This window comes from Scyliorhinus torazame, chromosome 6, assembly GCF_047496885.1.
Source record: "Scyliorhinus torazame isolate Kashiwa2021f chromosome 6, sScyTor2.1, whole genome shotgun sequence".
Taxonomy (NCBI): Eukaryota; Metazoa; Chordata; class Chondrichthyes; order Carcharhiniformes; family Scyliorhinidae; genus Scyliorhinus; species Scyliorhinus torazame.
Window position 1 is genome coordinate 86,883,359 of NC_092712.1, and position 15,838 is coordinate 86,899,196.

The window sequence follows — 15,838 nt, forward strand, 5'->3', positions numbered from 1 at the left end:
CAACGCTGACTGATGTGTTTCCAGCAATTTAGTTTCCACTTTCACACATATCCTGGTTAAAATTAACACATTCCCCCATAATTGTAAACAGGCTAGCAACTTGTCCCACTTACAGTGAGACTCTATTTTCAAACAAAAACAGAAAGTGCTGGAAAAACTCAGCAGTTATACGAACATTTCAAATGTCAGCTCTATTTTCTCTTTCCACAGAGGCTGCTGGGTTTTGTTTTCATCATTTTCAATTTCAGATTCCAGCATGGGCCGTATTTTGTTTTAATTTTAGGCACTCTGGTTTGGTTGTCAAGGGCTGGGCTTGTTTGTGACAACTCCCAAGACCATGTTCTGAAGGAGGAACACGCCACCCCAAAGAGCGAGCTAGTAAATTAATCAATTAATCGATCAGATCAACAAATAAATCACTCATTACAAACTGCGTCACAGCACTGGCTCTCCAGGACCCATCAATGCAGCTTCCTCAGTGCCTGCTTACACAAGGATTAAAGAGAGAATTTAAGAATAAAGTCAGTTCGAAAGCTGGTATAAAATCTACAAAAACAACAAATGGAATCACTCCCGAAACGAATGATTCAATCAAAGTTGGAAATGATTCCAGTTTCGTGCCATATTTTCAAGACACCTATTGAGATCGAACCGTTTGGCGAAAGACCTGAGCGGGACTTTGAAAACAGAGGAGTGCGCGCGGTATGGGCGTGCGGGCGGCGCAGGCTCTGAGGGTATCGGCGCGCGGGCGGCGCAGCCTCTGAGGGTATTGGCCATCTCCATTGGAATCGGGAGGAATGGTCGCTTGGTTCCAGTTGGAGGATGGAGGTTCCGAGTCTCGCCGGCTTGTATAGGGATGTGAAGGTGATCAAGGTGCCGGCAGCCCCCAGTATCGAGGATTTCGCCATCATCAAGCCCATCAGTCGCGGGGCTTTTGGCAAAGTGTACCTCGCTCGGAAGAAACATGACGAAAAAAAGCTGTACGCTGTCAAGGTAAGTATTGGACTAGATGGGGCCAGTTAAAAGGGGGCAAAAACACAATACTCAAAAGAGCGGCTGTGATCTTTAATCAGATCTAAACGAGACATCTTCACTAGCACAATGTTCGTGGTTAAACGTATTCAGGCATATTTTTCTCTTTACATTTGATCATGCCTAGACTTGTTTCCTGAGACTGGAGCGCAATCTGGTTTGGATGGGTTCAGGTTTAACTGGGACCCTGCCATATGTTACAAACTGCCATATATTACAAGCTCCCCAGTGTGGAAGGGATCGTCAACAATGCTTTTGAGCAGCACTTACTCAGGAATAATCTGCTCACTGATGTTCTGTTGAGTTCCTCTAGTACCAGATAGTCCAGACCTCATTACAGCCTTAATAATAATCTTCATTATGGGCTTACATTAACACTGCAATGAAGTTACTGTGAAAATCCCCATGTCGCCACACTCCAGAGCCTGTTCGGGTACACTGACGGAGGATTCACAATGTCCAATTTGCCTAACAAACATGTCTTTTGGGACTTGTGGGAAGAAACCGGAGCACACTGGAAGAACGGGCAGACTGCACAGACATTGACCCAAGCTGAAAATTGAACCAACATTGCTAACCACTGTGCTATTGTGCTACCTTGGTTGGAACATGGACAAAAGAGCTGAACATCGAATGTTACAGCGCAGTACAGGCCCTTCGGCCCTCTGTTGTGCCAACCTGTGCAACCACTGTAAAGTCCATCTACACTATTCCCTTAAGGTCCATATGTCTATCCAATGACCATTTGAACACCCTTAGTGTTGGCGAGTCCAGTACTGTTGCAGGCAGGGCATTCCACGCCCTTACTACTCTGAGTAAAGAACCTACCTCTGACATCTGTCTTATATCTATCTCCCCTCAATTTAAAGCTATGTTCCCTCGCGCTAGACATCACCATCCAAGGAAAAAGGCTCTCACTGTCCACCCTATCTAATCCTCTGATCATCTTTATGTCTCAATTAAGTCCCCTCTTAACCTCTCTAACTAAAACAGCCTCAAGTCCCTCAGCCTTCCCTCATAAGATCTTCCCTCCGTACCAGGCAACATTCTGGTAAATCTCCTCTGCACCCTTTCCAATGCTTCCACATCCTTCCTATAATGCGGCGACCAGAATTGCACGCAATACTCCAAATGCGGCCGCACCAGAGTTTTGTACAGCTGCAACATGACCTCATGGTTCCGAAACTCAATCCCTCTACCAATAAAAGCTAACACACCGTATGCCTTCTTAACAACCCTCTCAACCTGGGTGGCAACTTTCAGGGATCTATGGACATGGACACCGATATCTCTCTGCTCATCCACACTATCAAGAATCTTACCATTAGTGCAGTACCCTGTTTTTCCTTCCAAAGTGAATCACCTCACTTTTCTGCATTAAACTCCATTTGCCACCTCTCGGCCCAGTGTTGCAGCTAATCTATGTCCCTCTGTAACTTGTAACATCCTTCCCCACTGTCCACAATTCCACCGACTTTAGTGTCATCTACAAACTTACTCACCCATCCTTCTACGCCCTCCTCCAGGTCATTTATAAAAATGACAAACAGCAGTGGTACATCACTAGTAACTGGACTCCAGTCTGAACATTTCCCATCAACCACCACCCTTTGTCTTCTTCCAGCTAGCCAATTTCTGATCCAAACTGCTAAATCACCCTGAATCGCATGCCTCCGTATTTTCTGCATTAGCCTACCGTGGGGTACCTTATCAAATGCTTTACTGAAATCCATATACACCACATCAACTGCTTTACCCTCATCCACCTGTTTGGTCACCTTCTCAAAGAACTCAATAAGATTTGTGAGGCATGACCTACCCTTCACAAAACTGTGTTGACTATCTCTAATCAAATTATTCCTTTCCAGATGATTATACATCCTATCTTTTGCCCACAACAGAAGTAAGGCTCACGGGTCTATAGTTACCGGGGTTGTCTCTACTCCCCTTCTTGAACAAGGGGACAACATTTGCTATCCTCCAGTCTTCTGGCACTATTCCTGTAGACAAAGATGACTTAAAGATCAAGCCAAAGGCTCAGCAATCTCCTCCCTAGCTTCCCAGAGAATCCTAGGATAAATCGCATCTGGCCCAGGGGACTTATCTATTTTCACACTTTCCAGAATTGCTAACACCTCCTCCTTATGCCAGTCCTTCTAGTCTAGTAGCCTGAATCTCCGTATTCTCCTCGACAACATTGTCTTTTTCCTGTGTGAATACTGACAAAAAATATTCATTTCGCACCTCTCCTATCTCCTCTGACTCCACGCACAACTTCCCACTACTGTCCTTGACTGGCCCTACTCTTGCCCTAGTCATTCTTTTATTCCTGACATATCTATAGAACCCTTTAGGGCTATCCTTGATCCTACCTGCCAAAGACTTCTCGTGTCCCCTCCTGGCTCTTCTTAGGTTCTTCCTAGCTAACTTGTAACTCTCGAGCGCCCTACTGAACCTTCATGTCTCATCTTTACATAAGCAAAGAACTTGTGGTGAGAGGTACTTCTCTTGGTATCAAGGAAGCATTTGGCCAAGTGTGGTTTCAAGGAGCCCTGCACTCAGCAGAGCCCTGCAAAACTGAAATCAAGGGGATATAGGAGGGACTTGGGAGTGCCTAGGACAAAAGAAGATTGTTGTTGGAAATCAATTGTCTCAGTCTCAGGACATTGCTGCAGGAGTTTCTCGATAGTACGAAGCCTGACCATCTTCAGTGGTTTACCTCAATTAACTCCCCTCCGTCATAGGTCAGAACTGAAGTGGGAACGTTTGCTGATGTTCAGCTCTGTTTTCAACTCTTCTTGATACTGAAGCTGTCTGTGTCCATATGCAGCAAGATCTAGACCGCATTTGTACCAGGCAATGACCATCTCCAAAAAGGGGCTTGAGAGGAAACCGGAGCACCCAGAGGAAGCCCACGCAGACACGGTGAACGTGCAGACTCTGCACAGACAGTGACCCAAACCAGGAATCTAACCTGGGACCCTGGAGCTGTGTTTCCTGACAGAGTTGAGGTGTTCACTCCCCACATCTATCTCCAATTGCAAACAAACTCGGCTAAAACTAAATTCAAGGGGCCCCCTGCTTGCTAAGCAATGACTTCTTCCTCTCTAAGCTTTTATATATTCTTCACTCTGTAACTCCTCCAAGCACAATAGAACCACAGCTTTGTTTGAAACCAAAACAGGGGCTGGTTTACACTGGGCTAAATCGCTGGCTTTTAAAAGCAGACCAAGGCAGGCCAGCAGCACGGTTCAATTCCCGTACCAGCCTCCACGAACAGGCGCCGGAATGTGGCGACTAGGGTTTTTTCACAGTAACTTCATTTGAAGCCTACTTGTGACAATAAGCGATTTTCATTTCATTTTTCATCTACAAACACCTTTTTGATCACCGGAATCTAATTTTAGGTATAGCCTTCCTTACACAGAAACACTAAATTAAACCCACTTAAAACTGTGGGTTCAATTAAGTGGCCTTGTTGCGCTCGAGCAAGAGCGCAATGGGGCCGGTGAATAGCGGGGAGCCGGAAAAAAACAACACCGGGCGGCAAACTGTTTGCGATGCAACTGACCCGTCCCCGTAGGCTCCGCAGCGCTTCATCCAGGTCTGCCTGGTACTAGGTCACAACTCCCATCGAGTCGGCCAGTCTACTAAGGCCCTAAGCGATGGCCGTCACTGACTGCGCAACACCATGGACACCTCCACTCATGCTGCCAATGGCATGCATCAGGCTCTCCACTGCGGTCACCACTCTAACAGCGTTGGCCTTGGTGCCATGCATTGCCAGCACTATCTCCTGCGCCCATAGTCTCTGAGATTCCTCAATCGGCTATGGACCTGCTGTGTAGCTGACACCCCCCTCTAAATATCATGGCCACACTCTAAACGTCTGCATCAGTTCCGTGTAAACCAATTCCAGAGGCTCTGCATCTGACTCGGACCCAGCTGGGTCAGGGAATCCAGCAGACCTCCGACTGCTGTCTCGCATGGGGGTTGCTGCCTCCACCTGATGTGCATCAGTGGCTGTGTGGTGCTCACCAGATTGTGCCCTAGAAGCCTGACCATTAACATTTCCCACTGAGGTGTGTGTATCTGTGCTGCTGGAGGGTGGGGATAACAGCTGTGACACGTCAATCATGTCTTCCTCCGAGGTGTTCTCCTGGGAGGCTAGAGAAGGGGCAACCCAGAATGGACCTGCACTGTTGGCTGCAGAACCTGTGGGAGAATGGGCATGTGGTCAGGGGAGGGATGGATCAGTCAATATGACATTAACAACTTGTGTTTGATAAGTCCTCTTGAGTGGGGCCCAGTAATTCTTCACCTCTGTGGCTTCGGCCAATCTTCGCGTTGGTGACCGCTCTCTCCTTGGCCATTCCAAAGCCCGTTCCTCGAAGGTGATGACTATTCAAGTCCAGCACTCCAGTCTGGACCTTCTGGCGATTGTGTAACAGCTTTTCCTGCGGAGACAAAGGGCATTGTTTGCTGCACGTGTAGTTCACAGTGGTGTGGGGTGGTGGAGGACTGCTGTGAAGGAAGGATTGGAGGGGTTGAATAGTGAGGTGGGGGTGAAGGGAGGGTTGGGGGCGGCATCAAAATTTGGCGCAAGGGGTGGATGCTGGGGGAGGGGGGAGAAGCAGGACATCCCTCCCGACCTCAACTGCATCTAAGAGCCTCGCCAGGTCCGCATCGCTGAATCTTAGAGCTGGTCTCGGTGCCGTGGCTGCAAGAGCTGAATGGGGATGGCTGTGCAAGTGCTGCTCGACCTTGTTGGCGGAGGGCTGGCGAGCATGGTCCCGGCAAATCGGCTGCTGAGCCTTCATTTGCGGCGAGAAGCCCGTGGGGCCTCGTTAAATGGACCAATTAACATTGAATAGCATAGACAGCCAAGCACCAAGAAGCTCGTGGCAGTTCGCTTGTTATCATATTTGGAAATCTTTCCATGTGTCTTCACACATGCCTGCTCTGTTGAGAATTTCCAGCCTTTTCTGTTTTTTATTGCTAAAGTCAAGTGTTCAGACCAGATGGCTGCGAAGTGCCCAACAGCAAGATGAAATGCTGTTTTTGAAACTTCATTCAGCTTCACTGGAGCATTTCAAGAGACCGATCCGAATTGGAATAAAAAGGAAAATTTAAGGTGGAGAATCTGGAGATCAGAGCCACAGTTGCAGTAAGAATGAACATTGAAAGTATGTGGTATGGGAGGGACTGAGTGAACCTGTGTCATATCAGTTGAAGGACAGAGGTAATGGGGATGAATACACGTTCTTCTCTAATGTTGACCGGAAAAGGCAATGCAAATGTGCTTGGTGTTTTTCCACTAACTACTAAATTTAATTTTGAGCTGGGAGAAGAAAATGTTGAGGGGAAATTGCCTGAATGCCCCAATTTTTCTATTAACCTGTTAAATAGTTGAATATCAATTTTAAATTGAAAAAAACTGACTTTAGGTGCTGTCAAGTGTAGACAATGAAAATTCTAAACTTAATATTTGCATGCAGAAATATTTAAATATCTAAATTGGAATGTTTTCATATTTTTGACCTATCTCTTCCTCTCCTCTCACCCAAGGTTGTCAAGAAAGCTGATCTGATACATAAAAACATGGTCCACCAATTGCAAGCAGAGAGAGCTGCACTAGCTCTTAGTAAAAGCCCATTCATTGTGCACTTGTACTATTCACTGCAGTCTGCCAACAATGTTTACCTTGTAAGTATATGCTATATTTTTGTTCAGGTGCAGATCATTGCAGGACATGGTTAATAAAAAATAAGTGCTTAAAGGAGGGTTTTCCTTTATAAATGCAAGCAGATATGGCAGCACGGTGGCACAGTGGTTAGCACTGTGGCCTCACAGTGCTGAGATCCCAGGTTCAATGTCGGTTCTGGGTCACTGTCTGTGGAGTTTGCACATTTTCCCTGAGTTTGCGTAGGTTTCGCCCCCACAACCCAAAAGATGTGCAGCGCAGGTTGATTGGCCACGCTAAATTGCCCCTTAAGTGGAAAAAAATTAATTGAGTATTAATATGCAAGCATTTGTTAGAATGCCGTTAACTTCACTAAATGGCCCAATTTGCTTCATGTGAAGTTAAAATGGACGGCAGCTAAAGGAGGAACGATTAGACGGGGTGACTTGATGCTCAAAATGTTGATTTTGTTTTCAGAATGAGAGTCCTTAAAGGAAATGAAGAGGTCTGTTAAGGGACTTCCGGAGAGTTGGGACTTAGGTTGTTAAAACTTGGCTGCTGATGGGGCGAAGGGATTGTAGGGATTCACAAGAGGCTGGATTCAGAGAGTCGGGATGATTCATTATTGACTTGCTCATAGCTGGAGAGCAATCCTTGGAATTTGTTGCAGGCATACATCTGAGCTTTGAGAGAACAGACGATTGAGTCGAACATACTGGCTGATTTAATGATCTGCATGATTGCTAGACCATATACTGGCTTTACCTTGTACTTCTAAAGCTAAATGCAAGATACTGGCTTCCTAGGCAAAGAGAAAAGAGACAAATCTTTTTCTTTCCCTCAGGTGATGGAATATCTTATTGGTGGGGATGTGAAGTCCCTGCTTCACATTTATGGCTATTTTGATGAAGACATGGCTGTAAAGTACATCTCTGAGGTTGCTGTTGCTTTGGATTATTTGCACAGACATGGTATTATTCATAGGTACAGTAAGATTGAACTAACACTTGTAAAGTGTGTGCATGTTCATTTTTTAAAAAATCAATTCTTTTTTCCTCCACTGTTATGACACTGTTGTGATGGGAAATGATTTTGGTGTCTTCTGGCATTTTGTCCAATTGGGTTTTCTTCAAACCTGAGCCTAAATGAGTGCTGTTAGAGTAAATGATCATGAAGGTCAGCACAGCCATGTCTGGTTCTTGGTTCCAGATTCCCACTCAGGACTTGAGCAATTATAAACTGGCTGACATGCCAGTACAAACTATGGGAGTGCTGCATTGTTGGAGGTGTCATCTTTTGAATGAGACGTTAAACAGCAGCCCCATCTATCCTGTCAGATGGATGTAAAGTATACTATGGTACTATATTGAGGAAGAGTAAGGGAGTTCTCCCTGGTTTCCTGGGGCCAATGTTTATCCCTCCATCAACATCATAAAATTCTATCTGCCAGGATTGAACATAGTTGTCGCATTCAACTTCTCTTGCAGTTTTATGTTTAATCATACAGTAAAGTCTCAAAGGGCTAAATAATCTTCTATTCCCATACTCCCAAATGTATATTTCTCTAATTTTAGCATAGGCCACTTGGGAAGAAACCTGAAGGTTTTATTGAATGGCTTTTAACTGGAATGAAGGTGTGAAGAGAAAAGTAAAGATGATTAGAAACAAATCCTGACCAGTAATTTCTGGACCCTCCTGCACCTCCACTTCAGACTTCAGACAAAGAGCCCCCAAAACCAGATATGATATCTCCGTTTAGGTCAACTAAGATGAGTGATCAAACTTTGGAAGTTTTATGGCTATCATCACACAGAAAGGATAAGGAAGATTGTAAAGAGGTATATACTGTCTGTTCTCTTGTATTGTAATATGACTTTCTGGTCTCTCATAGGGATCTGAAGCCGGACAACATGCTGATTTCTAACCTGGGCCACATCAAATTGACTGACTTTGGTCTCTCCAGAGTTACTCTAAAAAGAGGTAGTAACAAAATGAACTGCTGTGAATTTCACATAATTTTAAATCCAGATACTTTGTTGAGGAACAAGTAGGATTATCCTGTTTTACTGCATTGCTGAAATTCCTGACTATGTTTTGTTAAAGAACCAAATTCCTTATTCCAGTTTGATCACTAAACATTTGTAACTCTGCATTTTTGTCTCAAGAGATAAATATAATGGATATTCTGAACACCCCATCCATGATTAATCCAAAACTGGATTACTATCGTACTCCAGGTCAGATCCTGTCTCTCATCAGCTCTCTGAGCTTTGTAAGTACTAATTCTACTGTCATTTACTGTTTTGTTGAATCTTATTTCAATTGTGGTATTCCAATGGATTTTCTTTTTATAAAAGTTCACAGACCTAATTTCCAATCTTAGTTCTTCTTGCTAATGGGTGATATTTTAATAGTTTAAATGAAAACAAAAAAACACCTGGGAATACATAGCTAATATCTGGGTTGAGATTTGTGTATTTAAACAGCTTGAGAACTTTTGAAAACATATTATTCCTTTCTAGTCACTTGGTGACCCTGTGGAACAAAACACCTTCATTAATGTTGTTAACTCTTTTCACAATTAAAGAGATTAAAGTTTACCCCCCTCAGCTTTTTAAAAAAAATATATGTTTATTAAGAATTTTTAAACAAAATTTTCAACCATACAAATAACCCCCCCCCCCCCCCCCCCCAATAACAAAAAAGAAAGAAAGCTCGCATGGCAAGTCAATATGGTACAGAACTTTGTACGTTGGAATCCTCCCATACATGTCAGTTTTCCGGATCATTCATGTGTTTTCTTGCTCAAATGCCCCCCAGAAACCCCCCCCCCCGGGTTGCTGTTGCTGCTGTCTGACCTTCATCTAACGCTCAGCGAGATAGTCTAGGAACGGTTGCCACCGCCTGTAGAACCCCTGTGCAGACCCTCTCCAGGCAAACTTTATCCTCTCCAACTTGATTATCCCTGCCATATAATTTATCCAGGCCTCCACGCTGGGGGGGCTTCGCCTCTTTCCACATTAACAAGATCCTTCGCCGGGCTACTAGGGAGGCGAAGGCCAGAATGCCGGCCTCTTTCACCTCCTGCACTCCCGGCTCGTCCACTACTCCAAATAGTGCTAGTCCCCAGCTTGGCTTGACCCGGGCTTTCACCACCTGAGATACTGTTCCTGCAACTCCCCTCCAGTGCCGGGCATGACCAAAACATATGAACGTGGTTCGCCGGACTTCCTGAGCACCTCCCACATCTGTCCTCCATCCCAAAGAACCTACTCAGCCTCGCCCCTGTCATATGTGCTCTGTGAACTACCTTAAACTATATCAGGCTAAGCCTGGCACACGAGGAAGATGAATTAACCCTACTTAGGGCATCAGCCCACAGCCCCTTCTCAATCTCCTCCCCCAGCTCCTCTTCCCATTTACCTTTCAGCTCCTCTACCAAAGCCTCCCCCTCTTCTTTCATCTCCTGGTATATCGCCGACACCTTGCCCTCCCCGACCCCCTCAGCTTTTATAATAGTGCAGCACTGAGAGGGTGCTGGACTTTCAGAAACCTTTTCTTTCAGATGAGACATTAAACTAAGCTGCATTCTTCTTTCTCAAATGGACTTTTAAAAAGTTTTGTCCCTGTTTGCAAAAGAACAGTGGAGGTGTTCTGGCCAATGTTTATGAAATGAAATTAAAATCGCTTATTGTCACAAGTAGGCTTCAAATGAAGTTACTGTGAAAAGCCCCTAGTCGCCACATTCCGGCGCCTGTTCGGGGAGGCTGGTACGGGAATTGAACCGTGCTGCTGGCCTGCCTTGGTCTGCTTTAAAAGCCATCTCTTTAGCCCTGTGCTAAACCAGCCCCTTTATCCAGGAACCAACATCAACAATAATAATCTAATTGCTATTTCTATCGCTCTGTTTCCTGGGATGAGGCAAAATAAATTTTAACTCCAATTCTGGAAGCCCCAGGCGCTCCGGAGGATTGCCGTGCACCAACACGTGGAACTGACTTTTTTAAATATGGGAAACTGGAGGCCTTCCACGCAGGCCCGTAAGATTGTGCGTTGTTCACCGAGCGGATTACGCAATTTCTCCAGGCCAATGGCATTAATTAGAGAGGACCAACAGAAGGTAATCATCCTGACTGCCTGCAGGGCTCCACCTTCAGCATTATTAAAAACCTTACCTATCTAGCTGCTCTGGATTCAAAATCATTTGATGAATTGGTAGAGCTGGTGTCCAACCATTACAACCCAAAACCATCAGTAATCACACAATAGTACAGGTTCAACGCTGCTGTGCCAATTCCAGGAGAGTCAGTTATGGGTTTTCCAAGATCCTGAGGGATCGGTTGGGGTGCGGAATTAATAACATAGCCACACAGGCTCTGCCAACAGCTTCCTCTATGCTGGATTTAAATAGATCCATTGAGCTAGCACTGTCCCGCGCAAATGCCAAAAAAAGGTGGTCCGGAACTCTCAAGGTTCCATGGACTACAATGTCCATAGTGTTGCTTGACCTCCATATTGGACTCTAGTGACGTCCCAGGGCAGTGCTCAAATGCTCAGGTCCCATCCAAAATGACTACCAAGGATACAAAGATGTCCGGCTCAATGTGCACGGATCGTCGTGGACCAGAGGGCCACCTCCTCTGAGGACGAAGCTGAGTTCTGGCAACATTGCCAGGCCTGTGGGCATAGAACACCTGGCATCCAAGGACACCAGAATCGGCTGAGAGCATGCTACCCTGGACAGTGGATTAGGTCGCCTCAAGCCACAGCCTTGCTCGTGGCCCCACCTGAGGTGGACAAAGTTGTAGCAACTTTTAAACTTCATAAAATCTCTGCCGACAACAGCCAGGTCGCAGAGCGATCCCGCATTGGGACCTCCCCTCCCCAGCAATGCTCCATCCTGAAACAGCAGAAACTGAGTGTCGAAAGCAGCATCCTTCTGTGGGGAGCCTGATTAGTCATCCCGCAGCCAGGCTAGGAATTGGATCCTGGCTTCGAAGGTGAAAATGCTGCGGCAAAGAGTTGCGTCTGGTGCCCAGGAATCAATATGGTGGCATCGAGCTGGTTGTGAAAAGATGCCCGCCTTGTCAAGAGGACCAGAAATTACTTCCTTTGGCCTTGGGCGCCGCTGGATAAGGCTACATGCGGACATCGCTGGATCTTTCATGGGGCCCATGTGTCTAATCCTCGTGTACGTCAATTCCAAGTGGCTAGTCGTACGTGGATGACCTCCGCCACATTGAAAGCCACCATTGAAAAATTAAGGTAGTTTTTGACACCCCTGGGATTCCTGAGCTGCTAGTCACTGATAATGGGACCCTGTTCACAAGTGGAGTTTTCCATATTTGCACATATAAACGGGATATGGCACACTGACTGCCCTGTACCACCTGTTCTAAAATGGCTTGGCCAAACGGGTGGTACAAACATTCAAGTGGGGCATGTGGATACAAAGGCTCCCTGGAAACTACTATCAAGATTGCTTTTTCACTGAGACCATGCTGCATGTCACGACAGGGGTGGCACTGGTGGAGCTGCTGATTGGCTGGTGCCTCAGAACCCAATTTGAACCCTGATTTTTGTGCCAAGTTTGAACAGGAGCGTTGACCTGCAGTGGACGTATCAGAACCACAGGACGCCAACCGCTGTTGTTGCTCTTATTAGCCTTAGTTTTATTAGCTCTAATTCTGTCACCTTTGCTCACGAGTCGCCAGGTATCTTTCTGATACCTGTGGTTCAAGCTCAAGTAATGATTAATAATGCAGCACACCGCTTAGTAAATGTTAAACCAACGATCATTTATTATATACAGCAATAAATACTTATACAATAATCCTACTTCTAGACTATTACCTACCACTAAAGGCCAATACTTAACTTTGGTGATGGCCCACCAGGTCAAGGAAACGAATGGTCTATCGAATTGGGTCTGGCCTGCGCGATTCAAAAAGGCTGGTACGGGTCGATAGTCTGGAACACCTATTCTGGTAGCGATCGCTGGAGTAAGACTTACTTGTTCTTTCGTCGAAGGGTCTCGAAGGTTGCGAGTAGGAGAAGAAGGGTCAATCTGAACTTGGCCCCTATCTTTATAGTTCCCAGGGGCTTCCCTCCTCTTGGGACGGACCTTGACCCTGGTCCCAAGTGATTGGACTAGGTCCCAATCACTGGGTTCGATATGCTCCAATAATGGGGCGATTCCTTGATCGGGTGGTGGGCATCCACCTTTCTTTGTCTCAGCCACTGCTGGCGCCGAGAGGTCTGGATCGGCTTTCAATTGCTAATTTGTAGCAATTGTTCCCAGGGATGGCCGATTTAAAGTGCAGATGGTTGGGTTGATGTGCTGTTAATGGTTGCAGGTATCGGTCTGGGCCGACTTCCCCAGAGCCGAATACACTGTTCTGCCTGCAGCTGTCCGTTTTGAGTCCTGTTGGCTGATTCCCCATCAGCCTTTTTAGTTCGCCATTTTAGATCGGGGTTTGGCCAAATACTTGGGAATCAGCCATTTTAGGTGGCTACACTGTTTACATCCCGAACTTCAGAGCTATGCTCTTTGGCTCCCAGGGATTGTGCTGGAGAAAACCGGGCCCATATTTTACAAGATCAAGACCCAAGAGAAGACCTTGCACAAACATGTTGACCACCTGAAGAGACGAGAGCCCACCTCCAGAGGATGCCCAGTCAGAGACATTGGTATCACCACCTTTCCAGGAATCACTTGTTAGCCAAGGTGTACAACCTGTGGCCCAAAACCCAGACCATCAAGACCATGGCTGCTCCAGATGAGAGATTAAAAACCAATGCCACGTTGTGTTTGGGGCTGAACTCTCAGCAATAGCCCTCCTGGAGATCATCTCGGAAAAAACATTCTGCAAACTGTTAAACGCCACCAGATCCAGACCCACCGCTAGGATGCAAAAGGCCTCCTCGCTTTTTAGCAGAGAAGGAGCTTTTGGACTTTGAAGAGGGAGTAATGACCCCCACGAGGTCCATGGGGATACCCTGACAATCTCGTGGAATATTGGGCTTCCCTGCTCGTGGGCGGAAGCCCGCCCAGCTAGAGCTCCTAAGAATCCAGTATAAAGGCTGGCCCGGATCGAGACTGGCATGTTGGTTGTCCCAAAGGGTTTGCACTGTAAATAGTATGCTACCGTAGGCAGACTTTTTGTAACCCTGATTAACCAAAGTTCACCATACCGCTCCGCTTCCTGGGTCTTAATATCACCCTTAATCATAATTGAATGTGTAAATACTTCACCCCAAATCTTTTTTATAAAAAAAAAAAAAAAATTTTTTTTTTTTTTTGCGTCCAATTTTAAAACATGGACACGTTACTTGATATCTCTGACCCCCATAGACTCCAGCACACAAGGATACATTTACTGGTTCTGAGTTAATCAGATACATGGAAATTGTGTTGGCACAATATTTTACACACTCTCTGATATCCTACCAATTTCCCATTCATCTTATACTTTTGCCCTCTCCAAAGCCAAAGCGACTTGTCCTAGCTTCTCTTGAGCACCTACTGCCTGTTGCCTTAAGCTTTGTTTTTCCTCTGTAAGCAAATGGAGTGTAAAATTAAGATTACAATATACTAAGTTAATCTGGCTCCTATCACATTGACAGGAACGTGATGGGGCATTATTTTCTTGGAGTAGGAAGTTTTGCTGAAGTCACCACTGCTTCGTAGGAACTAAAGGGCTTTCTGAAGGTTGGCCCGCATTACTGTTGGGTCCTCCATTACAACAAGATCATCGCCAATCCTTCTCTCTCTCCAATTTGAATGCGGATTGCAGGGTTCTGAAGAATGTGGAGGAGCAGAGAGATCTCGGAATTCATGTCCATAGATCTCTGAAATTTGCCACCCAAGTGGATAGAGCCGTGAAGAAAGCCTATAGTGTGTTGGCATTTATTAACAGGAGGATTGAGTTTAAGAGCTGTGAGGTTATGCTGCAAATGTACAAGACCTTGGTTAGACCACATTTGGAGTATTGTGTGCAGTTCTGGTCACCTCATTATAGGAAGGATTTGGAAGCATTGGAAAGGGTGCAAAGGAGATTTACCAGGATGCTGCCTGGATTGGTGGGTAGGTCTTATGAGGAAAGGTTGAGGGAGCTAGGGCTTTTCTCATTGGAGTGAAGGAGGATGAGGGGTGACTTAATTGAGGTGTATAAGATGATGAGAGGGATAGATAGAGTGGACGTTCAGCTATTTTTCCTCGGGTGGATGTAGCTGTTACAAGGGGGCATAACTAGAAGGTTCATCGTGGAAGATGTAGGAGGGATGTCAGAGGTAGGTTCTTTACTCGGAAAGTGGTTGGGCATGGAACGCACTCGCAACTATGGTACTGGAGTCGGACACTTTAGGAACTTTTCAAGCGGTTATTGGATAGGCATATGGAGTGCACTAGAATGATTGGGAGTCGGTTGATTTGATCTTAGTTTCAGACTAGTTTAACACAACATCGCGGGCCGAAGAGCCTGTACTGTGCTGTGCTGTACAGTTCTATGTTCCAGTAGGTGCAGAATCTAAAACTCTGTTCCCCAACATATTGATCCCTCAATCATACTTCCACTCTGAAGTTATTACCACCAAGAATTCTCCCCCTAAACCGCAAAGGATCGAGAAATCCCAAAGAAATCTCCCCCTACACCAAAAAGGGTCGGGAAATTCTATATGGTGCACCTTGTCCCTGACTCCTGGACAGACTTGGGTGGGTGCTATTCGGATCAAACTAATTTTTCAAGTTAATCACCTATATAACCCATAGCTTCCTGGAAGATTTCATTTACTTATCACCTTAATAGCTCGACACACGGGTCAGGCTTTTTTAGTAGAAAAAGTAAACTTTACAATTGGAATTAATAGCAATTCTTGCTATTAACTTAAATAAAGTTTATTTTCAAAATTAAAAGATTAAAACTATTTTTTTTAAAAAAGGATATAACAGATCTTTTTCTTTAGATGTATTGGGTCAATAGTAAGACCTTCAGGTTGTTTTGGTTTTTCTTCTTTCTTCCTCATGCTCTTTATTTCTTTATGACCTTGTTCTTTATAGCCGCTGGCACTTTATTCGCTTTGAGGAGCCGTTCGCCCAGCCTCCGCATGCCGTTTGCTTTTTTT

The 15,838-nt window shown here is 45.4% G+C and overlaps 1 protein-coding gene across 6 annotated transcripts in view; it reads left to right on the forward strand.

The window, feature by feature from the left end:
- Positions 1 to 662: 662 nt before the first annotated feature.
- mastl (microtubule associated serine/threonine kinase-like) overlaps positions 663 to 15,838 on the forward strand; it is an 83,067-nt gene continuing 67,891 nt past the window's right edge. For 2 of the 6 annotated variants that reach the window (XR_011947715.1, XM_072508423.1), the window contains exons 1-5: positions 663 to 993; positions 6,601 to 6,738; positions 7,560 to 7,699; positions 8,607 to 8,695; positions 8,881 to 8,987. Coding sequence is in view for 5 of the 6 variants with exons in the window: in XM_072508423.1 (XP_072364524.1) it covers positions 823 to 993; positions 6,601 to 6,738; positions 7,560 to 7,699; positions 8,607 to 8,695; positions 8,881 to 8,987 (645 nt within the window). In the remaining variant the exon portion in view is untranslated. The remainder of the gene's footprint in view (positions 994 to 6,600; positions 6,739 to 7,559; positions 7,700 to 8,606; positions 8,696 to 8,880; positions 8,988 to 15,838) is intronic. The other 4 variants (XM_072508420.1, XM_072508418.1, XM_072508419.1 and 1 more) reach the window with 4 other exon arrangements.